Genomic DNA, 27,378 nt, shown 5'->3' on the forward strand with positions numbered 1-27,378 from the left:
GTAGTAGTAGTAGTAGTTTGTACATTAGGCGGGTTGGGGTGGGGGTATAGTACAGCAGGTTTGCATGCCTAATGTGTTATGTACAATTATTCTGCATATTATGAAGTAAGAATTGTTTTCTAACTTCATACTGTCTAAGTACTTTACCCCCTTCCCATAACGTGCAAATATATAGCCTAAATTATATATTCTCCATCTATTCTGTCACTTCTCTTTGTCTTGTCTCACGCTAAGCTGAAAGAAACTAACGAAAAAAAACTGGTTCTATAATGCGTCAATGAATGAACAACTTGAGCGGTTGGGGCTGTATCATACAAGTACCATTGTAAACATCGGGATATTTTAAAGTGCCTAGGCAAGACAGCCCCGCTCCCCAAGAACAGACAAGGTATCTTGAAAGAGAAAAACAAACAACTAGCTGTGGACTATGACTACCCATGATCTAGTTCAATCAGTTGACATTAATATTCTAATGCTATAAAGGGGTGCCAGCAATCTTTTTAGTAATTTAAGGTACTTGTGTATTATTCAGAACACACCCAATAAGTGAAGTTAGGTTCTTTCGTGGAACAAACTACGATGCAGGTCCATTTTAATTAAATATTTTATATATAGAGGTGGTTAGGTTAAGTTAGGTATTAGGTATAATGGACCCCTCCCCCCCTAATGTGCAAATATATAGCCCAAACTTTTGATAAAGCTAATGAAATAAAACAAAATGTAATGAAAATATAATACTTTATTAGGAAAATTGTAAAATTACAACTTAGAATTCTAACTTAACCTTTTGTCTTTGAGTTTTGTCTTTGTGGCTATGAAACCGGATTTTCTCATAAAATGTAGCTGCAGCGTAGTTTGTTTCACGAAAGAACCTAGCTTCACTTATTGAGGGGGTTCTGAATAATACACGAGTACCTTTTTTTGCATCGTAGTTTGTTTCACGAAAGAACCTAACTTCACTTATTGAGTGTGTTCTGAATAATACACAAGTACCTTTTTTGCATCGTAGTTTTCACGAAAGAACCTAAATTCACTTATTGAGTGTGTTCTGAATAATACGCAAGTACCTAATTTAATATTGGCAACATCCTCGGAATTCCGCTGCTACACATTCTTCTCTTTTTTTAATTACTGTCATAAAGGCTTTTCTGCCGGCAACTATTAATACGAGAATACGTGCTTATAACAAAAGACGATATCCTTTCTTTTGACTGTTTTCTGAATTATAGGCAAAACACTTCTTCATGAATGGGCTAAATATCGTTACGGCGTTTTTGATGAATTTGGCTACCCGAACGACCCATTGTACCCCGCTTGGTTTAGAGATAATGACCAGGTATCCCACACTGGCTGTTCAAATGTACCCGTTGTTGGGACTATGTAAGTTATTTTTTTTTTCTTGTTTAAAGAAGCGGTAGACGTTGGGTGGTTATGTAACATTGTTTTAGGACCTACTGTGTGGCCTAATATTTTGTTGGTGATTTGAATTAAGAGGGAGAAAAATTGATATTGGATGAATTGTATCAGGGCTTAAGAACCTGTTTCTGTTGTGTTCAAAATGAAACGGATTCAGCGTAAAAGTAGTTAGAGTTCGAGTTCCATTTATTTCCATAAAATAACAAAAACAATATCCCAAAAGGCTCTGTGGCCAGAAAGCGATTTCAGTTTGATTTTTTTAATTAGCAATTTTAGTTGGGAAATACGTATAAAACGAAACATTTCATGGAATGAAACTTGAGCAGAAATATCAATTCCTAGATTTTAAACCTACTTGACTGTACAATTTTGCCCCCCCCCCTCCCCCAGAAAAAAGTCTTTTTGGAGCTTTGATCAAACAGTTCGGGGTAACGAACTGTGGTAAGGAGCGACCCGGCTCAATAGTAAACGAAACTCTAAAAAATGGAATTTCGATACCATTAGATATATCAAAAGAATTGGATTTTTATGCTGATTTTAAGTATATAAGTTTTATCAAATTTAGTCTTACTCATCAAAAGTTACGAGCCTGAGAAAATTTGCCTTGTTTTGGAAAATAGGGGGAAACACTCCCTAAAAGTCATATGATCTTAACGAAAATCACACCATCGCATTCACCGTATCAGAGAACCATACTGTTGAAGTTTCAAGCTCTTATCTACAAGAATGTGGAATTTCATAGTTTTTGCCAGAAGACCGATCACGGGTGCATGTTTATTTGTTTATTTGGTTGTTTTTTGTTGTTTTTTTCCCCAGGGGTGATCGTATCGACCAAATGGTCTTAGAATGTTGCGAGAGGGCTCATTCTAACGGAAATTAAAAGTTCTAGTGCCCTTTTTAAGTGACCAAAAAAATTGGAGGGCACAAGGCCCCCTTCCACGCTAATTTTTTCCCAAAGTCAACGGATCATTTTAGCTATCAGTTATTTACTGTTTAATAAAGTAGAATTGAGAGAAATAGTAAAACTTTAGCGTAATGAGCGGGACGTTGAGGGAGGAACAGCCCCTTTCATACAAGGAGTAATTTCTGTTCGTTTTAAGTTTTAATGTCGCTCCTTACTTTCAGTTAAAAAAACTTGTTTTTTTTATTTAATTATTTTTTTATCTTATTAAGTTCTTGCTCCAAGAAGTGTCAATCCATCAGAATCATCATAAGTAAACTATTCAAAAGTTAAAAGTGTGGTATGGACGTTAAAGATACTATCAAGTGTGAAATGCTCTGTAGGAAAAGTTGACTAATTTAATTTCAAAACTTTTGAGTTGCTAGTCCAGAAGTTCCATTTTGTTGCTGCTATTGACCTTCTTATAGCGCAACATAAACTGATAAGATTTATTCATCATGAAATACACATAGAATATTATATTTTACTATTCCCTAAAGGTTCATTGGCCTGTAAAGAAGGGGAAGAAAAACGAGTCGCTCACTTAGAGAAAAATTTAATCACTCACAAAAAGAAGAGTAAAAAGGAGGAAAAAATAAATGAAAATAAAATAAAAACTATTGAACAAAGTAACATAAAATTTTAAGCAAAGATAGAGTCTGCTTAGCATTGCCAAACAGTTCGTGGTAACGAACTGTGCTAAGGAGCGACCCGACTCACTAGTAACCAAAACTCTAAAAACCGGAATTTCGATACCAATAGTTATATCAAAAGAATAGCATTTTAATGCTGATTTTAAATATACAAGTTTCATCAAGTTTAGTCTCACCCTTTAAAGTTACGAACCTTGAGATTTATTGTTTTAAGAAGTAGAACTGTGACAAAGAGCCAAGCTTTAGCGTAAAGAGCGAGGCGTTGAGGAGGGGATAACCCTTTCATATACGGAATAATTTCTGTTCGTTTTGAATTTTTATGTCGCTCCTTACTTGGAGTTAAAAAAAAAAAAAAAAAATTTATTTAATTTACATTACGGACAGAATTTGCTGTGTAAGATTGCATAACGTAACATATAGTCCTAAGTTATGCCGGTGTGAAAGGTTTTACGGCATATTGTGAAAGAACCATAACACCTAAGTGCCCGACATGCGATGAATCAATGATTAGAATATGCCCATCTCATGATGTCAACATCTTTCTTTTTTCTCTTTCTGTCAATATTCTTTGCGTGATAACCTTTGACCCGAACTCCCATTTTGAAGAGAATTGCATATAAACGCGTGGTTTCATTCATTCTATTGTTCGGCTCAAAAGATAGATTTCACACATGCTATAGAATAAATTGTGAATCATTATTTCATTGTCAAGTACACGAATTGGGTAGTAAAGGATAATATTATATTTCCGCTGTTGTTCCCATAATGGTTTTAAACAGCGACTCTTATCAGCAAAAGTCTAAACTCTGGAAAACGCATTTCCTTGTATTCAAACCTGACACAAGGGTGATTTAAGTCGAACATTAAGGTTTTTTAAAAGTTCTAAAAAAAAGTTCGTTTGCATGAAAATGGTAATTCTTAACCATCGTTTTTGTTTTGGTTTTGTCTTATATGTGCTTAGGGGAATACAATAAGATGACAATAGGCTATATTCAAATAAAACAATTTGTAAACAAGGAAATGTCAACCAAAAAATAACAAGACGAAATCTTCGTTTAGTTTTCTATCGGACGTGAATGGCTTGTTGAGATCAAGGGACACCCACTTTCCGCCATTTGGTGTACATCTCAGAACGTAACGTGTATCGAATAATTCTGTCACACTTCCGCCACGATTTTGCACGTGCCAGTGGGTGAATATGATTCCTGAAAATAGGCGCCCCGCTTATTTGGGACAGATTTGGGTTTTCACTATACGTTTAGCTGGAATGAAGAGATACACCTTTTTGCTGAACAGATATTGCTGTTTTACCGTGGACGGGAGATGAAAAAGAATTCAACTGATGTCCTTGTGAAAATGGGCCCTTAGAATTCCTCTACCATATTTAGATAAAAAAAAAGGTCTTAGAAACCCTAACTAATTAATTTTTAAGTTATCTTACTGTGACTTGAAATTTTAATGGCTTACTTAAATAGCGACAAAGATCACACCGCCTTTCCGTCACAAACATCAAAAACATGAAGAACAATAAGAAATTATTTTCGTAAGACGGTGGAATTCTAATTTGAATGAATATTTTGGCCCCTTGTCCATGGGCCGTCCTCAGCAAAACATAAATATATAAAAGAAGAAAAACTCACAACAGCATACGACCAATAAAACTGAAATGATATTTTTTTTTTAAACAGTCCCAGCATCCTTTCTTCAGCGAAGTTCAACCAGGACTCTATGGCTTACTGTAATGTTGTAATGGCTTACTGTAATTTAACTAAATGCTACCTTTCTGTTGACCTTGAAATGAAAGTCGTAAAGACGAATTCATTTCCTTTAAACCCTCTTGATGTTTATATTCTGTTTAAATAGACCTACTTTAACATTGTTTTGAATATTTATAATCTTAAGCAGCCCTTAGGTAGGTAGTTTAGAAAAGTATGCCTTTCTAAAAAATACTTTCCTTAAATTAGTAGCCCACCGTGTGCTGCCAACGTTATAGAGTTCATGAGCTGTGTATTTATTCCATTGTCACTTACCACGACCTGATTAAACATTACTAAATTGTTTAAGCCTGTCTTCTTTCATGTAAACAATCCCAAATCGGGAAAACTTAAAAATATTTGAAGGAAGATTTCAAGCCAGGTGAACGAAACTTTAGGAAGTAGTTCAAATGTCAATTACTGAAAATACCTCAAAGTTCCATTCACCTGGCTCAACTTTTTACCTTTAAAATACTAAAGAAAGTTTCTCTGGAAATCTATTGTTTATCCTTTTTATCAAGCTTGTAATTTTAATGGCTTTGAGTTTACCTTCGAGTTTTATGCTGTAGCTAATAGATTTCTTCAAATTTGGAAGTGAAAGTAAGAAGGTCAAAAAAAGAAAAAAAAAACTATGTAGATTTCTCTTGTCGAGATCTTACTATGTTTAAAAAAATAAGAAAAATAATTGTTAAACGTCTACATGTCTACATTTTCTTATTTTCATTTTTTATGGGGGATGAGGAGATAGAGTGGAATAACGAGTTTTTATTTTTTATCATCGAATCCAGATATGTCGTGAATATCTATTATATATCTAGTTATTTTATTTGTATTTATTTATTTTATTTTTGGGGGAAGGGGATAAGGATAGCTTATATCGATTGCATATGTAGGGGCTTTGTAAAGGGTGATGTTTACCCATACAAGTTTATAAGCTCCGGATCTGTTTTTAATGTGTTTGTTTCTTTTAAATAAAACCCTTTTTCTTCTTCATACAACAACTACATGAAATAATTTCGGATTTTTACTATTTTTCAATTGTAAATTTTACTAACTCTATGATATTGTGAAGTGCACAGGAGCTCAAATAACAATACGATTGCCACGTGCTGTGTATCAAACAGTTCGCAGTAACGCAGCGACTTGGTAAGGAGCGAAGTAAGGAGCGACTCGGCTCAATAGTAACCAAATCTCTAAAAATTAAAAACAAATTTTGATATCAATAGATACATCAAAAGAATCAACTTATTATGCCGATTCCAAATATATAAGATTCATCAGGTTTAGTGTTACCCATCAGAAGTTACGAGCCTGAGAAATTTAGCCTGATTTTTTAAGTAAGGGGAAACACCCCCAAAAATTATAAGAATCTTAATGAAAACCACACCATCGTATTTAGCGTATCAAAGAACCCTAGTGTAGAAGTTTAAAGCTCCTATATACAAATGTGGAATTTTGCTATTTTTGCCAGAAGAAAGATCACGGATGCGTGTTTATTTGTTGTTTTGTTTCCCAAGGGTGATCGTATGGAAGTAATGGTCCTAGAGGTTTGGGAGAGGGTGTATTTGAACTGAAATTAAAAGTTCAAATGTCCTTTTTAAGTGACCAAAAAGATTGGAGGGCAACTGGCCCCCCTGCCACGCACTTCTTCTTCATACAACAACTAAATGAAATATGTTTGGATTTTTATTATTTTTCATTTGTAATTTTTACTAAATCTATAATATTGTGAAGTGCACAGGAGCTCAACTAACAATACGGTTACCACGTGCTGCGTATCAAATAGTTTGTGGTAACGAAGCGACTCGGTAAGGAACAAAGTAAGGAGCGACTCGGCTCAATTGTAACCAAGTGGAATTCTGATGTCAATAGACGCATATAAAGAATCAGATTATTATGCTGATTCCAAATATATAAGATTCATCAAGCTTAATGTTACCCATCGAAAGTTACGAGCCTGAGAAATGTGCCTGATTTTGTAAATAGGGGGCAAACTACCTATAAAAATTCAAGTAATCTTAATGAAAATCACACAATCAGGTTTAGCGTATCAAAGAACCCTATTGTAGAAGTTTAAAGCTCCTATATACAAAAATGTGGAATTTTGCTATTTTTGCCAAAAGAAAGTTCTTTCTTTTTAAGGGGTGATCGTATCGAAATAATAGTCCTAGAAGGTCGGAAGAGGATGTATTCGAACGGAGATTAAAACTCCTAGTGCCCTTTTTAAGTGACCAAAAAGACTGCATGGCAACTGTCCCCCCTTCCATGCCCCTTTTTTCCCCCAAACGTATCTGAATTTGGAGATAGTCATTTTGTTTAGTATAATTGGAAGTGCCAATGACTATGTCTTTAGGGGTAAAACGGCCCCACAGTCCGTGGGGAGAGGCCTGTAAGTTATGAAAATTGTCCATTGTTTACGTATAATATTTGTTACTGGGAAGTATGCAGACATTTTGGGAGGGGGGTTTTGTGCTTGGGGTAGACTTCCACAGAGAGGAACTTTCTTGGGGAGGGAAATTTCCGGGGGGAATTTTCGAGGGAAAGTTTTACGCTGGGGGGATTTGACATAATTCCTATAAGAAATTCTCTTTAATAGTCTTACTTTCTCTTTGGCAACTCAGTTTCCATGCAGAGATGTTCTGGGAAAACTATCCGGGGGCTATTATTCGCGTGTTTTGATTTTCGGGAAAAAATATCTACGGAAAGGGGTATTTCCGGAGTGTTTGGTCTTTTCCAAATAAAAGCATGCCTGGGAGAATTTTTTAGACTGAATCGTTCGCAACAATTTCTATGAGGGGGGGGGGTTCAGCGAGGACGGACATATCTGGAGGAGGAATTTGATGGGAGGGGTTGCACTTTACTTTGGAAATATCCACGGAAAAGTTTCCCGTGAGGGAGGTATATTTTATGGAGGGTGAGCCAGATTTACCGGCATTATTTAAAAACGATCAGAAATTAAACAAAAAGACACGTTTCTTTTACTGAAAGTAAGATGCAACATTAAACTCAAAACGAACAGAAATTGTTCCGTATATGAAGGGTTGCCTCCTTCTCAATACCTTGATCTTTGCGCTAAAGTTTGGATTGTGTCCCAAACTTTTAAGGACAGCTACTGATACACAGGGGTCGTTTAATCAGAATAGGAAGTTTGTTTCAAAGTGCTAACAGCTTTATCATATAGAGCATGGTATTGAGGAGGGGGCAACCATTCATATATGGAATAATTTCCGTTCCTTTTGTATTTAAACGTTCATCCTTTCTTTCGGTTAAAGAAAAACTTGTTTTTTTTTGTTTAATTTAAGGTCAAAGAACCGTGTATAGCCTACTAGCCGTCTTTTGTCCTGGCCCAGCCATATTTGGCTCTTTAAATAAGTAAAATCGAAGAAATTATCTGGCTTTATTTGCTGAGTACACGGTTAATTAAAATGGGATATGACCCCTTAAATTACCCGGGAATGCTTATTCATGTCCTCGATTTAATCTATTACTTATTATATATGAAATGTAAATTTCTCTTTATTCCGTTTCTGCCTCTTCTGCCCTCACCCTTAAGTTATCAATTTCCAAGCACCTCTGTACCTCCGACCTCCGTCTCATGGTACATGAGTCCGACCTCCGTCTTCCCTGTACCTCCGACTCATGGTTATGCACTCGTTCATCTGTTTTAACTCCGATACAAGGATGTATGCAAGATTATTTCTTAGGGACCGAATTTCGGGGCCAAGCTAGTTTCCTCGTCAAAGAAGAGATGTAAGGCCTGTCATTTTGAATTTATAAAAACAACCTTAAGATTCCAGCCCAAAAGGCTCGACCTGATGTGTATGAGGCTGTTGCCCTCTTTAGACCAGACAAATGTTTAAAATGGAATACCCCTTTTCCTTCCTAATATGACTTTAATATTATGCCGGTCGTGAATTCTTCTACTTCGAGCATGCTTAAAGGTACAGGAAAGGAAAACAATTTCAATCATTTACGTTGAATTGTTCGCGATTCAAAGGTCCTCACCCTGCGGGGGACCCAATGTTTTATGCATTAAAAGACTTATCCAGAAAAAAAATCAGGGTTATTTTTTTAAAGCGGTATGTCAAACCGATCATTTTGTTAGGCAGGGATGTACGTAAGGAGAGCCTCGTCGCCCTTCCCTCCCGAAATCCTAGATTTTTTCGACTTTCTGGACAGTTTATATTCAGGCTATCAAATAAATTTGTAGTTTTTTGTTGGATTTTTTTTATGGATAAAACAACACTGATTAAATATTTTGAACAACTCAAATAAAAAAAGGAATCTCCTGGTGTTCATGATGACCTATTGCTTCGCCATTTAGTCCCACTCGCTGGAAATTATTAGCTAATATTGCTTCCGAAATCAGTCATAACTCGGACCTTCTGAACGTCAGTTTCTGGTTAACTGGTGTTACTCTAAAATGCCCAGTTCTTTCGGCCTTCTTTTACCGTCTAGTAATTATATTCAATGAGAGCCATAATATGAATTTATTGTTTGTTCATCACGCCATGTTTAAAGCTAATAAAAATATAATTCAGACATCTGTTGTTAGTGGCCCTTAAAAACAAACTATATGCTAAATTGGGTCGCCTATAATCCTTTGATGTGTATGTTACAGACCAAGTGACTAATATAAAACGCCGGCAGTGGTTTAATGTCACATAGAATGCTCTAGTTCAATGCCATTATTTCACCCTAAAGACGTGTTCAGGAAACTTCTAGGGGACTAGGGGTTGCCGACATTCATAAATCGTCCCCACCAGGGGGTGTGCGCCAGGCGTGGTAGAACTATGCCAAGAGTTGGGAGGATTGTGCCAAGTGCGGCAGAACTATTTCAAGCTTAGCACTGGTTAATGTTGCAAAGACACTTCTTCCTCGTACCAAACAGGATTGCAGCCTACTGATATTTTCCCCAGCATCTTGGATTTCAGTCCTGATGTTGGGAGAAGCATATGTAGGCTATGTTAAATATTACCCTCGAAAAGTATATTAAGTATATGTTATAACTAATTTAAGACCTTTTCTTTTTTTCAAGTCATTGTAGTTTCCGCAATGTGGAACCAAGTAAGAGAGACCCATTAATTAACTATTTAATTACGATATAATTAATTTAGTTAATTGATGGAATTAATAAGTTTATCGAAACCTAATTAAATTAGTCAAGTAATTAGACTATTAGTCAATTGATTACATAGCTAATTAATGAGCTTATGGTTTGAACAATTCTTAAATAAGTGATAACCTTGTTAAAAACTCTGTATTATTAGCTTTTTTGTAACCAAATGGTTTGGCTGTAACCACATGGACACTGCTGAAAAAAAAAAGTTTCATATGGCAGAAATTATGAAACATTATTGAAGTATTAAATATAATGGAGAATGTGTATTTTTTTACAGCTTGAACGGTTGTGACCCAAAGAACAGGGATTGCCAATTCAAACCTTCAATGGAAAACAATAGTGACGTAAGAACTTCTCTAATGTATATGCATTTCCTACCCAACGCCACTGAGTTCTGTGATTCTACTACTCATAAAGATTTACCCCCAACAAAGCACAACATCCTATGTCAAGGAAGAAGTACAAAAGATGTTATTTTTAGCCATCCGGACTTTAGTACAAGGTAAGTTTCATTTCAGACCAAAGATGCAAATTGACCATTTGTGCATTTAGAAAAGAAATGGTTTGGAATGTTATGCTAACAGTTATTCTTGTTTCCCGTGGAACTCTTTTTATAATATGTGATAATTAAGAATGACCATTCACTTCCTTTTTCTAGATGGTGCTCCTCAACGTTATATTAGAGATTATCAGTTTGTAGGGTATTTTCCCAATAGTTCTGTATTTTTTTTTCCATTGTAATTTCTTTATGCTTAAATTGGGTTGCCAGTTTTTATATTTTTTTTTTAATGAATTGGAAAAATATTGCTCTATATTGACTTGGTAATCATTTTTCTCGTAAATAAAAAAAATTTAAGCTTGAGTTTTGTTTGAAAATGACCCTTTTCAATTAGGATAAATTACATCCTCCTCCCCTATTTCTATACTCGTTTTATTGACAATTTTAGATTGCGAAGCAATAATTCAAAAATTTTACCACGTGGGAAGGTGGAAACAAAGACCCAACTCTGTTTTAATAAATTTTTGACAACAGGGCTGTCTCGATTAGTGAGATTTTGTTTTTATTTCTTTGCTATTTGAAAGATTTTTTGCAGAATATTTTTTTCCCGACCCCACTAAATCGCTAGCATTTGGTAAGACGCAATTCAATTCAGTATATGGAGCTTGATAAACCATTTTTTTTCTAGCTGTATGAAAATTTAAGCGAAGTTCCTTATATAGTTATCAAGATATCTTAAAAATTGTTTTTTATAGCAGGCACTTAATTGATAAATGCTGAAAGGGTTGGTACCATAAATATCGAAACTTTGGAAAATCCAGTCTTGAACCACGCCTATTGCTATTTTGGATGGAGTAATCGACAATCTATCTTGGATCTTTCCTACCTTGAAAATAACCAACATGCTGAAGAATTGGGCAGAGGACTTCGGTGGTCATGGTATCTCTCAAGCCTTTTTTATCGCTTATATATATATATATATATATATATATATATATATATATATATATATATATATATATATATTTATATATATATATATATATATATATATATATATATATATATAGGAATTTCGATTTCATTAAATGTTGACGTCCGCCGGTGAATGTTCATGTTTGACTGTGTTTTTTGGAGAGGGCACCGAGTCTTCCCTGTGGTTTTCCTGGGAGAGACTTTGACCCACCAGCCCCTTATGCATAAGTTTCAACCGGTCCAGAGCCTCTTGCATTCGAAAATATTTTGCATCAATTCCTCTGATTTTTGATGATCATTGTATCTGGTTTTTCTGTCAAGTTTTACCAGCGATTGTTTCTTTTTTAAAGCCAAACTTCTTAGGTAGGCGATTTGTCTTCTTGTATTGGGTTGACCGGGCAGTTTTATAATCTTGGGCTAGGGAGTGATCAGATATGGGTTTACTGGTTGTCAAAACAACTGGTCCCTTTTGCGTTTTACTGTTTCAATGTCACCAATCTCTTGTTTCGTTAAGGTGGTCACTTGGATCAATTTCCTTTTGAAATTTGAACCTTTAGGGTATAAAAAATTCTCGTGTCGGAAATGTGCCATAACACAAGCGTAGGAATGTTTGCCTATGTACCGAAAGCATTAAAATGGTTATCAAAAATGTAGAAATACATTCCAAAGCGCTCGCAACGCTGGATACGAAAGATATATCCAAAAATCTTCGAAGAATTTTCAAAAAATCGTAGGTAAAAAATTTCCAGAACTATGGACATAGAATGGAGTGCAGACACATAGAAGATCTGGTGAAGAACCGCTGTTTAATGCCAACAAAATGTTGTGCACATAGCCGGCACGTACTCAAAACTTTTTTGGGAGGGGGTATGTAAAAAAAATGTTATTTATTTCGGATAAGAAATTTGTATAAATGGAATAATTTATAGTTTCGTTGGGCCCCAGGCTTTCCTGCGTACGTCCCTGGCAATATCCTTGATATTTTCATTTTTTTTTCAAAAAAAATTTCTTATAAAGATCCTCAGTTACTTCGAGGTGAACTTCTCTTAGTCTCCTGGCTGCAGGCATGTCATTTAGCAGCAACATCTTATTTTGACATTTTAATAATTGCATATTTTGTTTAAATGAAAATAAAAGAGAAAACATTACGTATTGACATTTTGTACTGAAACCTATGTAGAAACCTATGTACTGAAACCATTAAAATGGTTATCAAAAATGTAGAAATACATTCCAAAGTGCTCGCAACGCTGGATACGAAAAATATATCCAAAAATCTTCGAAGAATTTTCAAAAAATCGTAGGTAAAAATTTCCAGAACTATGGACATAGAATGGAGTGCAGACATATGGAAGATCTGGTGAAGAACCGCTGTTTAACGCCAACAAAATATTGTGCACATAGCCGGCACATACTCAAAACTTTTTTGGGAGGGGTATGTAAAAAATATATTATTTATTTCGGATAAGAAATTTGTATAAATGGAATAATTTATAGTTTCGTTGGGGCCCCAGGCTTTCCTGCGTACGTCCCTGGCAATATCCTTGATATTTTCATTTTTTTTTCTCAAAAAATGTTTCCTATAAAGATCCTCAGTTACTTCGAGGTGAACTTCTCTTAGTCCCCTGGCTGCAGGCATGTCATTTAGCAGCAACATCTTATTTTGACATTTTAATAATTGCATATTTTGTTTAAATGAAAATAAAAGAGAAAACATTACGTATTGGCATTTTGTACTGAAACCTATGTACTGAAACCATTAAAATGGTTATCAAAAATGTCCAATTACATTCAAAAGTGCTCTCAACACTGGATACCAAAAACATTGCGGAAAACATGCGGATAATTTTTAAAAATCGGTGGTAAAAAATTTCCAGAACTATGGACATAGAGTGGAGTGCAGACCCAGAGAACATCTGATGAAGAATCGCTGTTTAACGCCAACAAAATGTTGTGCACATAGCCGGCACGTACTCAAAACTTCTTCTTTTTTTTGGGGGGGGGTATATAAAAAACATTAGTTGATTCGAATAAGAAATGTGTATAAATGGAATAATTTACAGTTTCGTTGGGTTTCTGTGCTGATTTTGTTTAAATGGACAGAAAGGAGACAACATTAGTTGTTGGTGTTTTCTTATTTTTGTTTCTGTTTCATTTCAGTTTTGATTCGGTTTTTACCAATGTCAGTTTTACCTATAAACAGCCACGCTCAGCTCGCTATGTACTTGCCCTCGACTCATCTTCTTCTATGGAAGAAAAGGTAAGAGAAATGAAATTTATACGAATTTTCCTTCTTTTTTAGTTAAACGTGTTTTTCCAAACTTTATTTTCACGTTAAACTGCAGTGGATCTAATTCATGAAGATATAGGGGGGGGGGGGGTACTTAGTCGAAATGCCCAATAAGTTTTTTTTTCCAAAGTATAGGAGGTGTAACTTCCCCATCCCCAAATGCCACCCCAAACTAATTTGCCCGGGGGCTTTTATTGGCCAAGGCTGCGAGGTTTGTCTCTTTAAGTCTATAATTTTAGAGAATAGTAAATAAGAAAAATAATGCTTCAAAAATTATATTATGACTTTCTGCACCAAATTGGCGAACATTATTCTGATTCTGACCAGATTGTGTTCTTCTTATTGTTGTTTTAGATTTTTACTTATATTTACACAATATTAACGGATTTTGTCATAGAATTGACCCGATGAAAATTGCTCGTTACTACACCAGGGGACCAATAGTAGGGGGAGGGGGGAGCTCGTGCTATGTCCCGCTCCGAAATCCCAAATTCTCTTGAGTTTCTGGTCACTTGTCGTTCAAGTTATTTAATGAAATTATTTTTTTTACCATTGGTTCTCCTCCCCCCTGTACCTGTCTAACCACATGGATTGATTTTTATCTAGACCACATTAGAATTTAGTACAGTTAAAAAAAGAGCGAAGCTCGCGTTAATTTTTGTACGAAAACGAAAAATAGTATAGTTTTTTTTTCAAAATTTGAAATTTTTTTTATTTCAAATGACATTTTGATTTCGTATTTTTGTTTTCTCCTTGACCTTTGCCTTAAGTTTATTTTTAGGCTTAATATTTAAGGATTTTGGCGTAAAATTACAAATTAGTCTAAAAAAATACAAAAAAAAGGTTAATAAAAAACTTCTAGCTAACTGCAGAAAAGACAAGTTTTTTGGAAAGATATTTACTATATTTTATACAAAACTGAAATTCTTGTTTTCAATAGTTCATTGCTGATTGCTACTATTCAAAATCCTTAAAAGGTATTTGGAAACGCCTAGCTCTCAAGGTTCCACCATATTGCTTTTTTCAGAAACCAGAAATATGTAGGATAAATTCCGCTCTTTCAATTAGTAAAAAAAAAGCAAAAAACAAAACAAGACAAAAAAAACAATGTAATATGCTCAATGTAGATGAAACTATTGAAATTACCACCGGTAAAGCTTTGGGCACATTCACTTTAACATTTGCTATTTATTAAATATTTTTTTTTTATGAAAAATATTTTTTTTTTAAATATTCCGCGAAAAATATTTTTTTAACATTTGCTATTTATATATTTTTTCATAAAAAATATTTTTTTTATGAAAAAAAATCAACTACCGCGTATCCATATCTATGAGCAATCTTGTGTAGTAAGGCCAGGGATGTACTTGGAGGGGGGGGGGTGTGGCTCCCCACGAAATCCCAAATTTTCTTGGATTTTCGGGCACTTCTTATTCAAACTATAAAATACAATTTATCTTTTATTATTTAGCCCCCACCCCCTGAATGTTCAATTATTGAGCAGTCAAAAAATAACTCGTGTGCGTGCCAAAGTGCCCTGTCTCACTCAAACTTTCTGTTGAGAATGGGAGTTAGGGAAGAATCCGAAATTCCCCAAATTTGGTGTCACCGAGGTGTTCGAATCTTGAAGATCGTTTTCCTTGTTAGTAATTCTTAAAATATTGAAAATCCTAAAAAATGAAAGTTGAAAAATGAAAAATGAAGAAAAAAACGGAGGTGTATACGTTAAACAAGTAGTATATTAATACATGCATATGCCCAGTTTACCTACTCCCATTCGTGTTTAATAATTTTTATTTCTTTTACCATCCCGCCTGAAAACGTCCACATCTTCATGATAGAAATGAGGTATAATTCATAGCATTAATTGTGAGACCGAAAGTTTTATTCCAGGTCCACACATAGAGATGGCCCCTTGAAACTCTGCAGCTATAACTTCTTTAACTTAATTTAAGTTTATTTTTGCTTATATTGTTAAACTACAGATGACCGCTTTCTGAAGAACTGGACAAAAATGTTAAGACATTTCTGTAGAAAGCAGTTTCATCCATGTTGCTCAACAACTTTCCGAGTTGGCACAATGCGGGCCTTTCTGCATATATAACTTCATGCTTATTTTCGTTGACCTTGTCCAAGACAACAATTCTACGTCTGCCTTTTCTAAAATATTGATTGTTTTCTGAAAGATTTAATAACAAAAATATTAATTTTGTTCATATGAAAATCTTATTATTTTTCATATTTTTCTAGTTGAAAAATTTGAAATAAATATCTAAGCACGTGTCTGTGGTCACTGTTGTGTAACTTCATTCCTGTTCCGATCCCACAAAACATCTGTAAATCTAAAATTTGTATTTTTCTCAGGAAAATTGGAAGTTTGTGAGAGTAGGCCTTCGTCGGTTTCTTCTGAGAGATATGCCGAACGGCACTGAAGTCGGCTTGGTCAGTTTCTCCACAAAAGCATCGGCATTAACAAATGCGGCTATTCCACTATCAAATGAAGTTGTTCGTGAACAAGTGATTTCCAAAATTCCAGATTTTCCTGATTCCAAACCGGAAAAATGCTTTTATTGTGCTGTTGAAGAGGCTATAAAGGTAAGGAGGAAAATGGCAGTAGCTGCCTTTGTAAATAAAAATAAAATAAAGAAAGATAAAAAACAATACTGGATGCAGATATGTATGCATGGAAAGGGGATTTTTGGGTTATTCTTCCCCTCCCTTTCTACCGGTAATCGTGATCTTACATATAATTTGATAAGTTGTATTTGATATACATGGTACACGTCCCTACAATTTGATATATGGCTATGTATAAAGTTGTCGATTTTGGGTTTACTCCTCCTCACCTTCTGACACGCTATTCCTTCCTTGAAATTAATGCCTGTGTATGTTCCTGGTTGGAAGACTATTAGAGGTAAGCACATCAAATTATAAACTTTGTAATGGGGTTCTTTTTCTAATTATCAAATAAAACTAGTTCGTCATTACTATCCGCCTGTTTTGTTCATTATTACCCCTCCAAAAAAGAAAAAAATCCTAGGTACAAACGTGGATATACATTCAAAGTTGAATGGATTTTCCTGCGTTTTTCTAAGAAGTAAAAAAAAAAAAATCTACGATAGCTATTCCCTCTGTCGGGGTATGAAATAATTGAACTGTGTAATTCATCTTCTGCTATTTCTTATAATTCAGAAAGGAGGCTTGGCAACAGTTCCCGTGGCAACAATTAGAGTGAATTATGTGCCTACTTAGATTCTGTCTCCTCCCGTCCTTCCTGCTAGATGTTGATAAATACCATTTCTGTGGGTACTTCCATTAAAGACGCCTTTTTTGGTATTTCTATTGGAGAAATTGAATAAAATATTTTCTCTCCTAGATTTAAAAATATATATACCTTCCAATTGTCGGGAATTGGTGTCACTGAACTGCTCAATATTTTGTTTCAGTTTTTGTTGCTAGTTTTTTTTGTCTTTCTTGTTGTGATTGGGGGGGGGCTTGGTGTTCCAGATCGCTTTACCCATAACTTGAAAAACTATATAATTTATCGTATAGATTTAACAGATCGACCGCTTAGGCTACTTATGTGAGTTTTTAATTACATTGATTGGCAGTTCCAGCCACAGTCTGAGTATAAAATTTCATATTCCACAACTGGGTCTGCTTTTTCCTGAAATAGAATTCTGGCTAACCTTCTACTTCTTCTGTAATACGCTTCTTATCTAATCTTGAAGCAAACTTCTGTTTCTAAGCTACAATTTCTTGTTAATCTGAGAGAGCCGAGACAGAGATCATCTGGGAGTGATATTTTACAAGTACTGTCATTATATTTGTGACCTGGAGGTGTTGATGATGCGACAATAACAATGATTACACAAGCAGATAAATAAATAAGATTAATAACAGTATGTTCCGTCTCCAAGGGATGACATGAAATGCTTTGATTTATCGCGAAAACCAAATGATAAAATCCACCCCAAAGGATTGTCAAGCAATGCACTTGATGGAATCTAAACCAGAGTTGGAAAGTCTCCTTCTGCTGGAATTCCACTGTCTCCGCTACGACTCTTAAACTAACATAAAAAGACATTGGACTGAGGAAGGTAATATCCAGGGGCCTGTGTAGAAGATGTTTGAGCCTGAAAGCCTAGATTTGTCAAGGTCCTTAATTTCTTGTATTTTTATTTTTATATAATTTTGTCTTCATTTTTTTCAAGTGTCCCTTCTAAAAAAAAAAAAAAAAAAAGAAAGAAAAAAAAAAAAAAAAACCAGCGTGCTCTCTACTTCTTCTTGCATTTTGCGGTTTTCTCAAATAAAAAAAATCCCTAGATGATCCCGGAAGCAATAGCTAAGCTCATGGGGTTATTTAGGTGGCGAAAACAAAGTTTCTTATAAGGGGTTGTACATAGCCTGTCGAAAACCCTTGTATTCCCCATAATCTGTTGCAGTGATCCAAATTGCATCCAACTGCATAATTATTCACAAATAAATAATTTATCCAGATCCTTTTTAAAAACATTTATTACCAGGAAAATAATTTTGAGCATTAAAAAATAAGTCTAAATTCCCTCAAAATCAGCATCAGATTCAAGAAATTACCATCAGAACTACCTTAGTGGAACTAAGGCTTAACCGCGACCTAACCGCGGTCCCTAAGGCCTAACCGCGACCAAGCTAACTTTACCATTCGCCATATCAAATATCGACGGTTATCATATTTAGCTAGGTAGCACTAATGTCTCATCCCCCATTTTTTCTATTTGATTTTTTTTCTATGGAAAATTTTTATCCCCCCGTCTCGGGTTTTGGCTGTGGTGATTCTGAGGGTGATTTTTTTTTTGGATCTGGCACCATTTCTAAAGGATTTGACGCTACTTTTCAAATAATCGGTAATTGTCGAAGGTGGGGACTAGAATATCATTTGACAGATAATATTTTTCCTATAATAACAAAGCGCCAGAACATAGTGCCATATATTGCAAAAAAAGACGGAACAATTATTATTTTCAATTTTTTTCACCAGCGCTAGAAACCTATGGGATGCTCGTAGATTGGTGATTAAGGGCTGATTCGAAAGAAAAAGTGTTGGTCCATCTGCTTTTACAAACACATTCTGACGGCGTCAAAAAAAGGTACCACATAATATGGAAAATGCAAGTTTTAGTGTTCTCCAAAACTTGTAGAGCTTGCTGGGGCTAGGAGGCTGGTTAGACTCTGTAAAGAAATCTCTGGGAGATTCTTTAATATTAATGTAGGATTAACTAGTCTTTTAGGCATCATGCAGAATGCAACGATGCCACGCGAAATTGAGCCTTAATAGCCACTTTAACGATGAAGCTAAAGCATCGAAGAACCAAGCTATTTCAGGGTGATCAGCTGAAATATACAGGGCTGGTCTAATCTGCTAAATATCTTAGTTTCAACGGAGTTGGTTACAAATTGTCGGCCAATTCTTAGATTTTTTGAGTGCGCGGCTCCGAATCAATCTTACTTTAGGAAGTTTCACCAGTTTGCCTACGCAGCTTTAAGTTTTCCCTTAATATTTGGTATACCTTACCTTAAAGCTTGGTTTACTCTTCGAGTTTACTTTAAAGTTGCTCTGGTTTCTACTATACGTAGTTAAACGACTTATTAAGTAAACTATCTATAGACGATCAGTTTTATCATAAGATGATATATTCCTTCAGATGCTTATTTATTGGATGAACACCCCTGTGTTTGCAAGGTGGGAAGCCTCGCGGTCTGGCTCTTCCTGAAATCGTTTTCTTTTATTTCTGAACATTTCTTTTTTAAATTATCGATTAGTTTTTGAAGTATCACCCTCCTTTATATAATTGCCACCCCCCCCCCCCCAAGAGAAGCGTTCATACATAAGTCCCTGGTAATCGTTTCCTGATGTACTCCCTAAATCAAAACAATGACTACAATATATTCTGCCAAGAATTGTCATGTTTCCATAGTAAAATAGCAATTATAGGGGTGAAAATGACAGAATCATGCTCATAAATGAGGGAAACCTTTATTTATGGGGGAACTTAACAACTATATTTTTAAGTAAAAATAAAGCAAACATAAATTAAATTAAAACAAACTCAATCCCTCTCATTTATCGAAGAAACAAAATACTAGGTTTACAAGAAAAATTAAAATAAGTGAAATTAGAAACAAATTTATTTGAGATACTATTTAGGAGTTTGGCTAAAATCTGAAGTACAACAATTACCCTGAACGAGAAGGGACTGCCATACTCTCAATCTCTCTACTCATGACGTTCAAGTGGTTGCTCACTCTTTGCTTAAAACAAATACCCAACGGAGAATGATCATAAATTTTTATCGGTTTAAAAAAATTGAAGTCTCAACGCGGCCATCGGAAAAATTTTGTTTTCAATAAAGCGTAAGCCATCACTTGAACATTACGATTAAAAGCGTTAAGGGGCGATAGGACACCATCCATTAAGGGTAATTTTGGTAGTAAAACTCTCCTGTCATAACTTGTCATAAAACATTTTTTTTTTCTTGCAAGTGTGCTCGTGTTGGGATTCCCGGTTGACACGAGGGTTTAAGAATAAGGTCTTTTGGACATATAAAAGACCTTACTTTTTTATTCATAATACTTCAAGGTTTTGCTTTCTATGGGTTTTTAGTCTCTGGGGGGTTGTAGTCGCCCTCTCGCCTTCCTCTGCTTGCTGTTTTGGTATATTTTGCTACATTTTCAATCATTTAGATGTCTTGCTTATTATATTGCTGGAATGCTGGATGATCCTTTGAATACAAGTAAGGTTTTGCTTGTGTCTTGTCGGGCCACCTGCCAATCTAGCTCAGATTTCTTCTCAAATTAGCAAGTCTTGGCAGCCAAGAGATTTGTGTGTAGAATTTTTAATTTTATTTGTACACCAAATGTTTATTCATTATCATACACTAGATATAAAGCGCAGTAAAATTGGTTACAGCACAAATTATGGTATCAGGCGACGGCTTTAATACACGCCTAGTGCGATAAACTGAAATAAGGGGTCGCAACATTTTTCTGAAAGGTAATAAAAAGTCTTTTCTTCATGAATAGTGTTGGATATCCAAAAAATGTTGGATGTCAATATTTAGCAATTGAATTTCATTTTCAAAGTACCAAAGACATCAACGTAAAAACATGTTTTGGCTCTTGGACCCAATTTAGATCATGTATTTTTTTTCTCTTTTCTTTTTTTATAGTTTTTCTATGATTAAGAATTTTTAGGGCCGTACAACTTCATTAGGGCAGTACAACTTCATAAGTGTTGCCTCGTTGGATCATGAAAATAGTTAGCCAAAAATAAATGGTTAAATTTGACAACTCGTTTCGTCCGTAAAAAGTCAAGCGGTGATGTCGATTGGGGTAGGGGGTATTTGACCCTCCCCCCTTGATTTGAAAATCGAAAGACAGTGCCTCTTCTTTAGATTTTGAACAATAAACGGTACTTATCGGTTATGTAATAAACACTATAGAATTTCGATCACGGATGATGCGAACATGACACAAGAAACTGGTCAAGAAACTTCCTTATACCACAAAATTAGCTTTGGCTTGGTTGGAAAATAAATTGTAGCTATATCTTATTTAAGTATTTAGTTGGTATTTAGGTTAGGTCACGAATTTGATTTATACTTAGCTTCCCCCCCCCCTAATATGCAAATATATAGCCCAAATTAGTCTCTAAACTATTATATTTTCATCATATTTTGTTTGATTTCATTAGCATTAATCGAACTTCGTTTCCCGAGTACTTACTATATAACCGAGAAGTACACAATAAGATTTGCCCCCTCCATATTTTCGGGGATTTGCACCATTGGCTAAACTTTCCAAAATTGTTTGGTGACATATGTTTTTAGCATATATTTTGCTAATATTACACGCACGGTTCTTAACGTTATATTTGATGCCAATAACTACTAAAACTTTATAACGGTATATGGAGGAATTTTTTTATTAAAAATTGAATTTTTAACTTTCAAAGATACTAGATACATGTGACTGTTTAGTTTTCTCTTAATCAGTTCAAACAATCTAATTTCATTTCACTGTCCTTGGTACTTAATATACTTCTTCCTGCTGAAGAAACGAAAGAATAAAAACAAGGAAGACGAGGAGTGTGTAGCCCTTTGTTTCATTCAAAGGTAGCCAAATTTGTACCGATACCTATCATGAAAAATCTAAACGAGTATCAGAGCATGTGCTATGAAAAAATATTTTGACTTTAGCAAGAATAAAAATCTCAGCTTGACATTTCGTCCTTTTTCGCGCCTGTTTACTGAAAGTGGAATTTAAAGTTATGCACGCTCTGAGGATTTATCAGAAGCAAGCATCTATGGCTGCATTTTCATTCCGTGAAAATTAGACAGTCGCCTCACGCTGTTCAGTTAGGGACAAAAGACATTTCAATTTTCTCAACTGTCTCTTGGTGTTAACCTCGTGTGTTTCATGTGCTATTAACAATGCAGATGCGCTCACTGGCACATTTGTGTTTACCTTGGAAATTGTTTTATGACAGGGGGTTTTGAACTCGAAGGCTCCCTCGTGCAGAAGTATTGTTGCTTCTAAATGATGCAAGAGGGAATTTAGGCTCGCTCTGGCCCTCTTCTTGCTATATCGCATGTGAATAATCATATATCAGAATCAAACCCAGGCCTTCCGAGATCTTTGCAGAGGAGAGGAGCAGAGGTTCAAGTTATCCACTCTGTTTATTTACTTTTTGTTATTCGGTGTTTTTATTAGTTTCAAATGACTGGCCCTCCTCCGCTGGGGACGTTGCTACGGATTCCAGGGTCCTAGTATAATGTTGGTTTTTGCGATCCTTGCCATCACTGCCACAATGTAAGTAAAACAAAGACAACTCAGCTCGGTGGCCCTCAGAGGCTGCGCCCTGGGACATCCGTCTCCCTTGTGCCCTAGCTATGCCACTGCTACTCCCATATTCTCTCAGTAGCCCTATCAATAGCCTCGTTTCTTAAAAACTGACTGGCTACAATATTTGTTGACACATCACATTACTAAAAAAAAAAAAAAAAAAAAAAAAAAAAAAAAAAAAAAAAAAAAAAAAAAAAAAAAAAAAAAAAAAAAAAAGCTACCTTCGATATTTTAGTGATTTTCGTTGAGGATTATTGATATCCAGTTCGTACCTGTGCTATAGCCTACGAGCTTACTATGGTCATCCTTACGCACAGGTAGGATAGGGGTGTTCTAGGGACTCCCCACTAAATACTCCCAGGAAAAAATGGGAAAGAATTTTTGGTACTTATCGGTTATAAAATAGATACTATAAAATTTCGACACAAGAAACTGGTCAAATAACTTCTTTATACTGTTGATCATTTGGATGGCAATGATCAGTTTGTTTTATTTCGTTAGCTTTATCAAAAGTTTGGGCTATATATTTGCACATTAGGGGTGGGGATGGGGGTAAAGCATAGCATATATTAAACACAGCAATGGTTAGTTTACGCATTTAATATATGCTTTGCTTTGCCCCCCCCCCCAATGTGCAAATATATAGCCCAAACTTGTTTCTAAAACTATTATATATTCATCATATTTTGTTTCATTTCATTAGCATTAACCGAACCTTACTTCCTGAGTGTCTATTATATAACCGATAAGTACCGAATTTTGTTTGTTGTCTACACCCTTCCCCTTCCCCTAGGACCTGTGTATACCCATGACGGAGTTCGTTTGCATATCTAGACGTTGATCAGGCTGTCCGCTTGAATTAGTCCAGTAAGTTTTTGACAGTAATGCTTGAGAAAAGGGAACCTAGCAGAAGATGACCGAGATTTTGTAATCCGGAAATAAATTTATAACCATTGATAAGTGTAAATCCGGTTTTGAAGAACCAAGCACTGCTTCGTTGCGCTTGTTGAATAATATAATCCTATTCTGGTCGTCAAAACTGTGGGAATTACAAATATGATATTTGAGATGCAACATCTAAGTCCTAGTAATTACACTAATCTAGTAATTACTTCAACTTATGTCACGGTGTAAGGAATGCGTTGGCTTCCTACTGTTTATGGTACTATTGATGTGAGCTGTACCATAAAGCCAGTTCCAAAGCATTTGCAACGTGCCTGGTTGACTGTAGCGGGGGGTCGATGCTGGAATAGTGATAAAATGGGGCACAAAGAACTGGTCGGGAGAACCCTGACACCTAATTTCGTGTAGTTGTTCCAGGTTACAGCCATAGGATTTTTTGGTGCTTGTATTTTAAAAGGAACGCAATCAAGAATTATTCTGTGTAAGATCTAAGAGAAACTGGTTTTCTTCCTGTATCGGTTATGATTTGATTATTTTGAGTGAGAAAACTACAATGTATGTATATTTTTGGTACTTATGTATTGCTGCGTCAATACTCAAGTTTTCGCTGTGTAAAACTCAAGAATAAACCGACTTTATCTGTCTGTATTAAGAGACAGATAGCTTACACTTTGGAAAACAAGTGGTGGTAACAGAATACATTGGAATTGTGAAATTTTGGCTATATATTTGCACATTAGGGTTGGGGTAAAGTATTTGGACAGTGTGAAGTTAGAAAACAATTCTTGCTTCATAATATGCAGAATGATTGTAGCTAATACATTTTGCACGCAGACCCGCTATATTTTACCCCCACCCCCCTAATATACAAATATATAGCCCAATTATGTTTGTAAAGTAGTATATTTTCGTCATGTTTTGGTATTTTTCATTAGGATTAACCTAACTTCACTTCTTGAGTGTTGCCGCTATAATACATAAGTGCCATATTTTTATTAAATATTTAATATACAGAGGTGGTTAGGGGCTAGGTTGGGTCAGGTCATGCATTGTGTATTATAATTGCTTTCCACAATTCTTTGTCGTAGTTTCCATAATTTTGTTTGTAAAGTGTTATATTACTGTCATGTTTTGGTATATTTCATTAGAATTAACCTAACTTCACTCACTGAATGCGTTCCATTTAACAGACCAGTATCTTTTTTAAGGGGAGTTCCAGGTTAGTGTCCTCTATTCTATTGATTTATTTTTGAAAAAAATGACACAAGACGTGACTGGTTCTTTTTTTTGTAAAATTTTGAGCAAGTAAAAAGGGAGAAAAGTTATTGAATAACAACATTTTTTGTAGTAAAATATCTATTCTCTATGTTACTGTATCCTTTTCTCTGTTCTCTTGTTCTCAGTGTCAAACTTTAAGTTTTTATCTCAACTTTAATTTTTCAGATCTTCGAATCTTCTGGGACAGCTCTGGGCAACACTATCATTGTCATTACCACCGGAATCAACGACAGTGACATATCATCAGCGCTCGTCTTAGCCAAATCCAAAAGGGTTAAAATCAGTATCATATCATATGCTGGAAACCCAGAAGGGCTTGGTTATATTGCATCAGAAACCGGAGGAATATATTCAGTAATTCCGGAAAAAAGTATTGGATCTAGGTCTCACTTGTCTATGCTGATTCAGCTAGGAGATTCCTTGCTTCGAATTCTTAACCACCATCAAATTGAGGGAACCGAAGAAGCTGGTTTCAATCCTATTCTGGTACGCTGAATTCGGTTTTCTTGCTTACCTTTTGCCTTGCTGGGTTATAAGCACCAGCTTCGCTAGCTTCGACCTAGCTTCGCTCGATGAAAAGAAAGACAGTTTTTTTTCGAATCTCTTTCGCAAAACAACCTTAATTTTATTTTGCCTTATTTGCCGTAGAAAGTAAAACCATTAGGGCATTGCACGTCTTGGTATTTGTGACGTCACTCAAGTGAAAACTGTTTATTCTAAGATTAAGGCCCTAAACACATTTTCCCGAAGTTGTGACCAGGGCCGTATCCAGGATCTTTTTTGGGGGGAGCGAGGGGGGTTTATTTTCCGGGGGTTGGGGTACAAAAACTTCAAAAAACGCATAAAAGATTTGTTTATATTCATTTTTTTTTGCGTTTCTACGAGTCGTCCAAAGATTTATTTTTTTTTTGAGGGGGGGGGTCAAAACCCCCTAACCCCCTTGGATGCGGCATTGGTTGTGACCTATCAAGGTCGTCTTTTCACGCCTGAGAATCAACTACTGTCTTATTATGAACAAAACTGTATAGATGTATGTTTGGTCCCCTGGTATAGAAATTTTTGATGTAATAGGCTATTTCTGCCGCAAGGCATATAATTTGATGTGCAGCAATTAAGAATCCGAGGTTCACTTCAGAGCTATCAAAAGGCAATGTCTTTTTCTAAAATCTAGAAATAAACTGATTTGCCAACAAAGAAATTGCATTTTGACACTCCACCTTCTTGTGCTCCAGTGTTTCAACCGTTAGGGATCTCTAATTTCAGTCATCTGGCGATTTATGGAAAATATTAAGGGAACTGGGAGGGGAAAACGAACTGGCCAAAAGTCGTGATCTATACGGTTTTTTTCAAACTGGAAAATGGTAATATGCCAATTTTCGGGGTAAAAACTATAGTCCCGTTTTCGAGGGAAAATAGATATTGCTAACATTAACTATCCCTTCGATAATAAGTGCCTGGTTTGAGTGGTGACTCTTGTTTACTATTTAAAAAATATGAATCAAATCAGGCTGAAATTAAGTCGTATACAACTGGGAGAGTTACTAGTCTTTGAACAAAATAAAACAAGCAATCAATTACGTGCACAAGTATCTATTTGGAGGGGGTACAACGTTCGAGGGAGGGGACTTGAAATAACAGGAAAGACAGGAAAGCTTCAGAAAAATATATTTTTCAATAAGGGGGAGATCTTAAACTTCATGATATGTCGTGGGGAACAAGGGCCCGAAGCCCATATCCCTACATCACTACCCGAACACAACTCGAAAAAACTTTTTTTTTACACACTATGCACGCGAAGAGGCGTAAAAATGAAATCGCCGAAAATGATTCACCCTCAATGCCACTTTCACTTATGGGAAATACTGTCAATTCTAGTTGACGTACCGTGTCGAAACGTCTTGGGATCAACGTTTATCGCCTACTTAACTGTCATGAGAAATACTTGTGGTGTAACAAAATATCCTTGTTAAGACATGCAACTAGTCAAAAATAATTTTTGCTTCACTGACCGTATTTAAAAAGTGACTTAAGAACTTTTTATTTATGTCAAAACTCACGAAACGTGATCGATATTTCACCCGCTTTTCGTCACGATTTTGACACCTGCTGACAAAAAGACATGCCACTTTTGTGTCTGAAAATGATGGAAGTGAATGTTTGGTGCTGTCAAAGGTATAATGGTTGCTCTCTTCTTTATATTCAAATTTGACGGAACTTAGTATTTAAACTTAAATCATAGGTGTCCTTTAGTACATTTCCTTGGACGGTTGGGAGGGTAAGGTGGGAGGTTGACAGCCCCTCTGCTAGGAAGGGTGGCAAATTTGCCGTCATATACCAGAACCTTCATGTAAATTTGAGGTTGAAGATGTTCTAAGGGGAGGGTGCCATGACCTTTTAGTATTTTTTGTTTGGGCGTGAGCAATCTCTTGTCTAGTGGGAAGAGGGTTACTGCCATATCTTGTTCCATCAAATTACCCATATGTCTGTAATATCCAGTTCGCCGTTTTCAAAAAAGTTCAGAATATTGCGTTCTCTTATAGTCATTTATTTTTAGAAAAATTTATCTTTGGAAATTTTATTGGTTTGATTTAAAAGGCAAATAATATTTATCAGTAAATCACAACTATTGTTTATATCAAAGCAGTTATTAGCTCTAGCCTAGTTT

General features: G+C 35.5%; 1 protein-coding gene across 1 annotated transcript in view; it reads left to right on the forward strand.

The window, feature by feature from the left end:
- The window catches only part of LOC136035529 (calcium-activated chloride channel regulator 4A-like), a 104,801-nt gene that overhangs the window by 44,195 nt on the left and 33,228 nt on the right, over positions 1-27,378 (forward strand). Inside the window, exons 3-7 of the mRNA XM_065717376.1 lie at positions 1,230-1,380; positions 10,163-10,387; positions 13,520-13,619; positions 16,014-16,244; positions 24,879-25,199. Of these exons, the coding sequence (XP_065573448.1) occupies positions 1,230-1,380; positions 10,163-10,387; positions 13,520-13,619; positions 16,014-16,244; positions 24,879-25,199 (1,028 nt within the window). The remainder of the gene's footprint in view (positions 1-1,229; positions 1,381-10,162; positions 10,388-13,519; positions 13,620-16,013; positions 16,245-24,878; positions 25,200-27,378) is intronic.

The sequence above is a fragment of the Artemia franciscana genome, chromosome 2 (genome assembly GCF_032884065.1).
Source record: "Artemia franciscana chromosome 2, ASM3288406v1, whole genome shotgun sequence".
Lineage (NCBI taxonomy): Eukaryota > Metazoa > Arthropoda > Branchiopoda > Anostraca > Artemiidae > Artemia > Artemia franciscana.